General features: G+C 39.9%; 1 protein-coding gene and 1 long non-coding RNA gene across 2 annotated transcripts; both read right to left on the bottom strand.

Moving 5' to 3' along the window:
- Window positions 1–762: 762 nt before the first annotated feature.
- On the bottom strand, window positions 763–1,535 carry LOC119732773. Its single transcript, XR_005271598.1, has 2 exons — window positions 1,312–1,535; window positions 763–1,056 (listed from the first exon to the last, which is right to left on the bottom strand). It is a non-coding gene; the product is annotated as an uncharacterized LOC119732773 (long non-coding RNA).
- Window positions 1,536–3,863: 2,328 nt separating this feature from the next.
- Window positions 3,864–4,660, bottom strand: LOC119733099. Its single transcript, XM_038206679.1, has 3 exons — window positions 4,649–4,660; window positions 4,369–4,579; window positions 3,864–4,215 (listed from the first exon to the last, which is right to left on the bottom strand). Exons 1-3 carry the CDS (start codon window positions 4,658–4,660, stop codon window positions 3,905–3,907), a joined length of 534 nt encoding a protein of 177 aa, XP_038062607.1. The 3' UTR covers window positions 3,864–3,904.
- Window positions 4,661–11,732: the final 7,072 nt, after the last annotated feature.

Here is an 11,732-nt window from a genome sequence, read left to right as displayed (position 1 = left end):
CCCCCACTCTCTCTCTCCCTCTTTTACATTATAAATCGTATGTGTATTTATCTTAGCTCGCTGCAATATAAGGATTTGCAAGTTGAAACATCTTCGCAGTTACAGACAATTCAAAGACTAAACAAAAACTGCTTACCCCTTACATCCAAACAAAAATATCACTTCCTCTTTCAGCCTATTCTGATTTTGAAACTCAGCAAGAATCTTCTGATTATTTTTAGACAGAGCACGTCATTTTTGGAACACATGTAGTTTACAGAGTTTTCTAATTCATCAAGACCTTTTCAATCGACAATTTGGGAGTCATTTTCAGCTAAAATGCATGTCCGGGACGACTTTTTGCCAACTGCACGGCTCTTGGGGACCCTCCTTGTGTGTTTGAGATGATTTTCTATGTATCCCGACGCTGGGCGTCTTGTCTTGCCTTTCTTGAACCACGCTTCCTGACATGCATAAAAACAAAGAAAACCGACAATTCGTTAAGGCGATAAAGTATCCAGTTTCTTGTCAGTGCGTGAATCGCCTTAATATAGGTTCATGTGGCCTCCGATCCCCTGGCCCCCACGAAATTTAGTTCCCAAACTTGGTCAGATAGCCGATAAAGGCTTTTTTTATTTAACTTAATATAATGTTGCTTATCATAATGAAGTGATTTGAATACTGCGGTGTCACAGCATGATGAGGGAGTTCGATCCCAAACTAAATCAGGATAAGTGTGTTGGAGGCTGCCCCAGATGGAATCACACGGAATCACCAGTTCAGTTCAATTTCAGCGATTAATAGAGAATTTATTCAATCATCAGCAAATCAGTAGAATAACGTACAATGAGTTAATTAGTTGCAGTTAATGAACAGATGTTGATCCCAAAACTTCCCCAGTATATGTGCTACGTGTGGATTCCGGTCACGATGCAAAGACAGATCACCAGGCAATGAAAGATCAGGTTGCAAAAGATGGCTCCATGCAAAAGATCCAGTATGGTAAAGATCCCGTATAGTAAAGATCCCCAGGTGCAATAAATGAAGGTCTCACAGTAGACCGCGCCTACATATTGCCTACGGAAAAATAAACAAGACAACACTGCGGTCAAAATACATGGTGAATGTGTACGCAATGGCGGTCAAAGGTCACACACACACACGACGCGAGTTCAGACGCTGTGCGCTGTGCATACAAGTACAACGTGGGTGTGTGTGGGAATATGCACGACTGTAGCTATGACGACGACGCTGCAAAATTGGAAAGTTAGTGAGTGAAAGTGTCACAAAAACGCAAGTTTCCCGCAAAGTTATGATAAAAAGGACACTCACCACAGGTTCCAGAGGCGCCCACCTTCCCTCTCAGCACATGATTATGCTGGCAAACAGCAAAGGAAAGGTGAATTCTCACCGAGAAAATCCCGGCTACAAAATAAGTGACTGCCGTCCAAAAGTTGGAAGACAAGCAGTGCCTGTTTCGCGCGCTCCCGCACGATGCGGACACATCACCAAGTGTCTCTAAAATATTATTGCACCCCCAACAAAATGCTGTTACGGATTAACTAAACCCGTAAATGACAAAATATACTCAAAGGAACTTCCACTTACACATAATTGTCATTCTTATACAATTATAATAAGAAAATGTAGAAGAAACCCTCTAAAACTATGGACCTACTTGTTTCAAGAGTGAATGGACAATGAGTTAACAAGTGCTACATAGGTCACATAGGTCACGCGTCAACAACAACATAGGTCAATCTAAATATAGCCCTGTATCCGGGCAGCCGGTGTGTGGATGGAGGTTACGTGCCCCCACAATAATATCAAGTTCTGTATTTGAGCTTTTAGGTGTGTGTGCGCTTTATTTCCAAACCCGTTCGAATTCTTCGCTGCACTTGTGCTCTAAAGACTAGTGTTAATTTAATACGAATTTGTTATATTATAATATATTTTCAATTCATTAATTGTATGCTTTATTTTATGAAATACCTATGCCAATTTTAAACATTGTTTGAAACTGTAAGGCACATTGCGATTCTTTGCAAGTTGCATGCGCTATAAAAGTAATATCAGCATTATTTAAAACCACGTAATTGCATTACGTTTGGAGCTCATTCCTTAATAAAAATACAATTACAACTAATTGGGCAGAGAGCAATAACTTACATAACCTTTTCCTTCGGGATCTTTGAGGATAGGGAATTCATTAATGACACTTGCTGCCAATGCCTCCTTTTCAGAAGAGTTAGGCCTGAATGTAAAAAAAATAAGGTATTGAGAATTTTATCAATAAACAAAATCAGTTATTTTACTGTCGACAGAGATACTAAGTGAAGCTAAAAATATATACGCTTGTGCAAACCAAACCAAATCAAGCGTGTTTTCTAGTGGCTAGAGGAGAAAGTAGTGGGCCATGGCCCTGCATGTTCCATTGTACACGGCCGTATCAAAGAGAAAATGAGAAAGCGCCCTCAAGTGTTAGGATCATGCCAGCCAAATTCTTGTCTTGGTTTGTGGGCGTGGTTAAAAACAGCGGATGTGTCGTATCGTATTTGCATAATTTATTTGTCAGCCTCCGTTCTGATTGGTTATAAACAATTGACATCTTATGAATTTGTAAGAGTTCAATGACGTTGTTTACTAATTTATTAGCTTTTGTAGCGAGGTCAAATGTCAGGTATATTAAAATTCAGGGCCCAACTGTCGCACGAGATTTTTCCGTACGGTACGAACAACGCTCTACTGATGCCGTTGTAAATCACACTTTTCGTACGAAATATAAGTTTCTACGCCGACATCCTCAACAGACTGGACATCATGGAGTATCAGTTGAACTCTTCTGATCGTAAGAAGGTGAGGGCAGCTCATTTTGTTTGTATTTGCTTGAGTCAGAAAGACGAGTACTTTCATTTTTTTCCCATTAGTATACACACGAAGGCCACGCTGCGCGCTGAGCTATGCACACACGTGTAAACAACATACACATGTACATGTACAATGTACAGTACATGGCACACGTACGCATGACGTGCATGATGTACATGTACATGTATCGTTTTATACGCACAGATTTCATGTCTATAACTAAACGTTGGCCCCTACCGTAGAATTTGCTTTGAATTATTTAAATGTTAAAGAAGGCCTATGAGTATGAGTATGAAATTGTTACGGCAGTGGTTAGACATACATTTCTTGAGTCTGAGCTGAGACAAGTAGGCCTATGATATGAATGATCATTGATCATGTTGATTGATGAACATTGCAAACAAATTACAATAAAACATCACATACGCCTCACAAACCTTTGTAAATCATTCAAAGTTTTATTATGATGGTATAATAAAGTCAAGTACATGTACATTGTAAACTATATACAAAAATTTAGGTTTTGACAGACTTTTATGACTCGTGACTCGGATTAAAGTTACTATGACAAATGAATCAAACTTGGACTCGGACTCAACCTACGTGACTTGGGATCCTACCAAAATTACCACAAATCACTCCTTTTTTTTCAGCAATATAATTACGTTTTATTTATTTTTTTTGCAATACTTCCAGCCTTATTTCCTATATACGTGTATGACTCGTGACTCAGATTCGACCTTTGTAACTCGTGACTCAGCCTCGACCTGCATGACTTGGGACTCGGAGAGGTGATCCAAACTTGGACCTGATGATTACAATCCTGGGTTTTGGACAGTTTAAAATTTTTATTCTGCACAAATTTATTAGGAAGGATTCTTTGAATCATTCTGGCATAAATCAATGATATATAATTAGGCACCTATCCCTAAGTGTTTGTCATTCAATCATCCTCTTCATTTGTGTATTTTTTTTTTTTTGCTCAAACATTTCCTAATTTTCTTAAATATTGAATCTCATTTTAACCCTGAGTACTATTGTTACAGAATGTGTACATTTATTCTTCTGTTTTTCTTTTAACTGCAGGAATGTACTGTGCCTGAACTTCTGGCACAGTGCTTGTGTGATGTCGCCTCATGATGGTTAGAAGACGCTGTAAGTCATCCTTCATGCCGTGGACAGCCCTGCCTGTTCTGTTGAACTCTGTGTGAACAAGTTCACCACCCTGTTCGTTCAGGAGGCCAAAGCCTACACCAAATCTCTCAAGTTGCTCAACTGCATGAGCTTCAAGCAGGTGCATCTTGGGCGTGATTGAGTGCGTGGGGAACTTCATTCTGTATGTCGCCATGAAATCGACGATACATGAATCTGCATGAAAGGTAAATACAGTGACCATCAAATCAACAAATTAATTCTTTAAATATAGTTACAGTCGGTTTAAGTGCAAGTTTTGTTACGACTCTAATTGTACCTCATGCTACAGTGTCAAAATAGTTTGAATTAGAAGTGTTTAAAACTTACCAACACGACGCAAGTCATCCTGCGTGATTACTCGTGCATGGTTTATGGCAAAATGCACATCGGCAAATTTCATGAAAATTTCATGAAACGTTTTGCCAACTGATGCAGCCTCCCGGATCAGATCTTGATGTCGTGCTAGTGGAAGACTGTCACAAGAAAGTGATTCAAGGACTCTTCTGGGTGTGGATATCAGGTCACTGATGACTTCAACCTACATGTACCATAGATAAGGGAAAAGTACAATCATCTTAGAAAAACCTGATTTTGGGGTTTTATTTACTTGACGGTACATGTGAAGGTACACATGTTAATAACATGTACATACATGGTACATGTACATGGGTACATGTACATGTACTTTAAAGACATTACCTTGCAACACTTTTGCACATGATTTCCTACAAATGCTTTGCCATGATATGCTTGTCTCGCAACATTGTGTTTTTTCAGGGTTCCATCCAGAGCACAGGCAACGGGTCCTGTTCCGAAGGGTAGCTCGGCAGTAATCTGTTCCTGTTCATGATGAAAAAAACAGAATGGTTTGGTAAGTACACATGCTGTTGGACTGAAAGAAAGCATCAATAAACCTCTGTGCAGACTTAAGAAACAAATTGTGTATATACCATTTGCTGTAGTTGAAGGCGAAGATTGAAAGCCTTATATGCCATTCCTTCGAAAGCTTTCCCTGCTCTTTGCATGTTTTGTTGCAAAAAGTGCAGGGGTAGCTCCTCCTCGAGTTGTTCCAGCTCATCCCTTTTTGCAGACAAGTCCTTCTGAAGCTTTTGCTGTCTTCCAAATTCTTCTGACACCTGTTGTTCAAAATTTGTTGAACGGCTGTCCTCCTCTTCTGCATACTCAACTGAGGACTTGTATAACTTGACATCGATCTCATGACAGCTGGTCTCGAACATATCATACAACTTTTTGTAGATGCCAAGCGATATGTGTAAACTGGGAAGGACAACCTGCGATATGGGGATAGGCATAACAAAAAAGGGATTAAACTATTATTCTGTACATCCATTATTATCTAAAGCTAAATTATAAAAATACAAATTGTAACATACATACATGGTCAATCTCAACTGGAATCATCGCCTTGGCAATGACACTATGGGAGACATCCTTAGATCGCGCCTTACAGGATCCATCATCTGTGTATGCCTTGAAGCTCTTAGCTAGGGACTCAAGGTTTCTGTACTGGATATCTGCATCTCTTTGATCCGGGGGAAGCTGCATTGCAGTCCGTGATGTAGTGCAGTATAAACAGCAGTAACGGGCTGTCATAAAACAAGTTTTCTGACATGTGAAATGTGTTTGATTGTCATAGACTGAAAGTACATTTAATGAATACACTGTCAAATTAATGTACAGATTCTAGAGGGGAAAAAAAACCACATAATTACCATTGCAGCTGCAAATCCCGTAAATCTTGGTAAGTAGCTCATAGTCTCCAAATACAAACACGCGGAGGCTTTTGTTCCTGGATATACGTGTAAATAAAACAAAATGCAACATTGATGATGAAGGTGACATAATGTAAATACTGATTTATTTATCACTATTTTTTACACAAGTTTTGACTGTTGACTTTTGACATTACCTCCATGTTTGATTTTGGAGTGATGTCACTTGTTCAAGGATAGGAATGAGATACTGCAGGTTAGCTGTTGAGTCAGGTGCCTCAAAACAGGCAAACACGACTGTATTTCGGAGTGAATTTGGGTGGTCTGTATTCACTATCTGGAATGCTAACTTGAAGCTGGTTCCGCCTTTGTCACCCCCTACTTTGATCCAGATTTCCTCCTCTGGTATGACTCCATTGTGCCAAGTCAATGAATTTTGCCTGTAAAAATAAGAGGAAAAAAAACAAAAATGATACATTGTACAAGTCTAAAATGTAACAGTTTTCGTGTACTGTTTTTCCTTTCCAATGTGCAGCTTACGATTGGTGTCTGTCCAGGTAGTCCATCACCATGGCAGGAAGATCCCTCACGTGTACAAATGGAACATCTTTGGAGATCATCCCATTAACTCCAGTGGCCTTGTTTGATGGAAATAGCATCGGTTGAAGGGCGCCATGCAGATTGTCCTTCAAGAGGCTGTTCTGTCTTTTCCGCATCTGTCGTTCGGAGGACACTGCTACTCCACTTGGTCCTAGGTATCTGCCGTATATTTATATAAAGAATTAATGAAAAAGGGCATATAATGCAATAAAAAAATTATCATTTATTAAGAACGACTATCATCCCTCCAACTATGTTTTATATACAATTCACACTCAAATCAGTTCATGAACTCTACTGTTTAACTGAGCTTGTGACAACTGTTTTAGAAATGTCTGTGTTAAGCTATTTGTTTTCCACACGAAAATTATAGGCTTAATGTTTGAAATATGATGAATTATGGCAAAACGTGATTCACATACTAAACCTGTATTTTGATTTCTCAGTGTAAGTTTCAATTTTAGAAATGATCACCCTGATGTAAAAGAACCAAATCAAAATTACCTTCGGAGTTTCCGAACCTGCTCCCACGCAAGCTGACAATCCCTCATCATTGCTAAGGAGACATCAGGTGGCTGTTTTGAGTTAACAGTCTCACTGCTGGATTGTTTGGCACTCTGCCGTTTCAGTTGTACACAGGCAGGCTGAAAAATAAATGAACAAAAGTGTCAATCATACACTTCATCAGTCTCACTATTATTTGCTATTAATATAACCGGTTAAGGAACGAAATATGTACATGTATCTTGGAATACTTAATCAGTAGGTTTGATGTTGTATCATTACACAAACTGGAAACTATTTTGTTTTAAAGTGTAAATAGTATGTAAATAAAAGTGTAAGTTTTGTACAGAATCAATGTACTTTCTGTATTTTCTGTTCTGCTAAATTAATTTACTTTTTCATTATTACGAAACTATTCTATAAAATAACATTTAAAGCTGTTTGCAAACAAAGAGGTTGTGTAAAAAAAAAATTGCTCTGAAATAAATGTTAACATGAAAGATGCATTTTAGTGTACTTACCCTTCCACGCGTCTTAAGTTTAGCTGTTCCACTGATCTGCAGTTTGTGCCAAGTCCATTTGTCAGAAGCGGCTTCAATTTGTGGTGGAATTGGGGCCCCTTTCACGTGTTGTGAAGCCACATGTTCAAGAAGTTTGGCCGCCTTGGTGATTTCTGACTCTTGTGTTTTGGAGGGTGGTGTTATTACACCGGGCACAATGCACAAGTGACAGTGGCATCTGGCCACTTTTGAGGGACATTTGTGTTCAAACATTTTGTCCAGTTTTCCCATGGATCCACATTTTGAACAAGCTGTACTTAAGCTGCTAAGCTGAAGTCGAAGCACTCGTGGGCAGGGGGATACCTCAGAGTAATGTACAAGCTGCTTACACACTGGACATGGGACCTCTGGTTTAGAGTTGTACTGGAACCATTTAGCCAGGCATGCAGAACAAAAGTTATGTTCACATGGTGTTTGAATGGTAGGTGTGCTGAGTATGCACTGACAGATAGGGCATGTAAAAATGCTCTCTTCTTCTGAGGATTTGCCACACAGTTCTAGTAAATGGCTGACAGTCTTACCGTCGCTGCAACTGTCTATCCCAAATAGGTTTGCAGGTAATTCCTTGTTGACTTTAGTGGCTGACAGACGACCTGTTCGAATTCGCTTAGGTTGATGGCCTCCATCCCCTTGTTTCATGAACACATCACAAATCTCACATTGGCCAGTCCTTTGATGTTTTTTTCCAGTTCAGCCTAGGTGATTGTATGGTCCCTGCATGATCATTACTAAAACTACCCATTCTGTCCCCATTTTTCACATACCGCAAGGATCTTGAGCATTTATAACAGACAAATTGTGGGTGTATTTGTGCCTTATCCTCCCACGTACTCATTGAAAACACACTGTATATTTCTTTTCTGTGATCAGCACAGTGCACAGGTCTGGTGTAGCTCTTACCCTCTCGCTTTTGTTTGGCTGTTTCTAGTCTCCTCCCACAAACACGGCACAATTGTGACAAAATAGACTGATGGTACTCCATAATTTGAGACGAAAATAAAACAAAAGAAATCAACAAACACTCGCAGTACCTCCGTACGCTGTGCCACCAGTGCTGTACGCGGCGCGGCAGTGAAGTGAGTTTGTTTACATTGTTGAATTTCGCGCCACACAGCTACGTATTGTACGTGTGGGTGCGTGTACGTACGTGTGCAAACGAACCCGTGCAAACGTATTCGTTTTCGCGTGCAAAACCCATACGTGCATAGAACGATGCCGTGAAATCGCACAAGTTTCGTTGCTCATAACTTACTAAAAAGAGCTGCCCTCAGTAAGAAAAATCAAAAGTAAATTAAGAAAAGTATTTTTTTACCAAAAACTTTGGTCATTACTTCCACAAAACTTATTTTCACTCAGTTTGCAAGCAAAATAAAACCTCATTTTCACCACCGGGCGTTTCAACATTTTATCACACACGGGAGACGTAAAAATGGTTTGTTTTTCTCTTTTTACAATTGAAATGGATAATTACCACACAAAATACAAAGATTTTAATAATATACATTTTTTTCAAAGATTGAAATATTTTTTAATGTTCTATTTTGGTCAGAAATTAAACTTTCTCTTCCTAGTTTTACGATCATCGCGACGTAAAATAGCGCCGCCATCTTTGTTTAAGAACCATGACCATTACTGGAGTAAATAAACTCAAACACGATAAGCACAAACACTTTATTTGCGTTGCGCGATGCGGGGTGAAACGGCCGTGTGTAACCTGTATTAATGAAGCTGGATCCCAGAATCCACCACTGTTTCGGGACCTTTTCATTCGTACAAAGCAGTCCAGAAGCCGAACGGGTTTTTTTTAGCGAATATAGAGAAACGTTTAACTTTTAAGAAGGATAAAGATACAGTTTTTATTCGATAAGGTAACGAGGATCGCCATCTTTTCGACAAGAAGAAAATGTCAGCAAGTATAAGTCTGAACTCACCAGAGGCCACATGTCTGGATCAGGTACTTCACCAATTTATGTTTCGTGATTACTCGGTCGCATTTATCAACGCGGTGAGTCAAGCATATTTTTTCCACTAAGGCCTACCCAGAACGAGTTTCCTCCAGGATTTGTCTTGCATTCTGGAAATAACGATGTTCATGGAAAGGAATACAAATATAGACCCAATTAAGTTGTGTACAACAAGAAATTACAGGAAATAAAATGTCAGTACGAAGTCCACAAATTCACGTTACCTAAAAACGTTGTATAATGAGATGATTGCATCAACAAGTAGGCCCTATATTATTTTCAACATTTAGACAAATGTGGAAACATCACAACAAAGAAGAATCTGCATATCGCAGAGGACCACCCGTGCTGTCTCGTCAATGATTTATATACTTACGAACATAACTTGTGACGCATTGTTAGCAGGGCTTGAGTCCGAGTTGGCGCTCTCAAGTGACGATGAATCTGATGCGTAGGCGTCTGCTTCGAATTCCGGCTCTGGTAATACCAAGAACTTTGGGCAGCTGGGGGGGGGGGGGGGGGGCGAACATTTCATGGGGGGCGTCATGTAGATCAATGATATTTTTTTTAGAAACTCAAAATCTCAGTGGGGACGACTGCAGGGGGCTGTCGCTCCCCACGCCCCCGTGGCTACGCCACTGCTTATACCCGTATGACAATTGTTATCTGTCAATCTGCCGAAAAGCAACCCTTAAAATCATGTAGACCATTCCATCTTTTTAGGCGGAAAATTCTTCGTAAGGAAGCCCATATATTACAATGACCAAATTTTCTTCACTATTTCTCCATAAATCTCTTAAAAGAATTAAGGAGACAGCGAAAATAATGTCTCCCTTATAAGTGGTACTATATATGTTGCATCTCTTATAAAAACGTGTTAGGGAGACATGTCTCCCAAAGGTACCATTAAAATATAATATGCAACATTGTCTCCCGAAGGTACCAATTGAAGTAAAAAAGCGCTAAGGAGACACATATATGTCCTTTTTTTGCTATATATCAAGTAGGTTTCCTGATAGCTAGGGCTTTTGTCACATATGAAACAACATTAGTTCGAAAGCATTTGCCAGTTGATTGATTACAAAATCGCTATTTAATTTTGGCGATGTGAACCTTTATCTGAAATGTCTCCCAGATGTACTTTTAATAACGGTGTCTCCCTAAGGTCCTATGCAAAGTTCAGGGAGGTATGATCTTTCAAATACCTCTGGTTCTTTTCAGAACCATTCTCTTAGTTGAGAAATTATTCGCACATGGTTTCGCACATAAGTATCTTCACCATGCAAAGCCTCAAATCTTACTTACTTTTAAAAATTATAAATATATATATATATATATATATATATATATATGCAATAAATTCAGAATATGAGTTAAACAAACTTTGGCATATCTCTCTTCTAAACAGACTGTTTCGTACCATAAGGCACTCATCAGCAGAATGACGAAAAATAGAATACAAGTAGCATCTTACCTTATTTCGAATCAAGCGCGCACGCGTTACGCGCGTTACGTCATTGAAGTTTATAGTACGCGTTTACGTCACTGAAGTAAGAACACATCTGTCTCGATGCCTGCACTTGGAGACGATTTCGCTTCTCTTATTCAGTGTACCTAGATCTGGCCTACATATGATTATGTACTTCTCTGCTATACACAAATTGCATCTCTTGTTTACGTTAGAGTATGGCAGTGTTTTCAGAACAATGTCCCATTTGATTTCATAGTCTTTCCCTTCGTCCTTTAAGTCCCACATATGTTTACTTAGCTCTGTTTGCGCCCTCTTGCTCTCGGATCTGAATGACTGCTTGTGGTTCGCCAGTCTCGCCTTGAAGGTTGTGGACGTCAGCCCGACGTATGCCTCCTTTCTGCCTTCGCTCGTGACGGTGGCCTGGTACACTATGTTTTTGCTGAGGCACTCCCCGTTCAGCGGGCATTCGGCGTTGCGGGGGCAACTGCATGTTCTACCACCGACGTCGTCCTCTTGTTTTACCTTCCGTTTGTTGATTGACTGGATCGTTGCCTTCATGTTCGGCATGCAGCTGTACGATAACTTTACTGTGTTCCGGTTGAGCACTTTGTGAAGCTTATGTTCCTTGGGGAAGCATTTGTCTATTATCTGAAGGAATTTCTTTCCAATGTTGGTACGTACGTTCTTGTTGTATGGCGGGTTGTACCATGTCACCTCCCTTTCTCTAGTCCTTTTCCTGGTGTTATTGCCCGGTGTGTATGTCAACCGATACTTGTGCCCGCTTTTTTGCAGAGCCTCCTGGTAGGCCGGGGCAGCTTTCTCGAATGCCTCCTTGCTCGACGAGATGTTGGAGAGTCGC

This window comes from Patiria miniata, unplaced genomic scaffold (assembly GCF_015706575.1).
Source record: "Patiria miniata isolate m_02_andy unplaced genomic scaffold, ASM1570657v1 HiC_scaffold_25, whole genome shotgun sequence".
NCBI classification, from domain to species: Eukaryota; Metazoa; Echinodermata; class Asteroidea; order Valvatida; family Asterinidae; genus Patiria; species Patiria miniata.
This window is presented reverse-complemented; position numbering and strand designations above follow the sequence as displayed.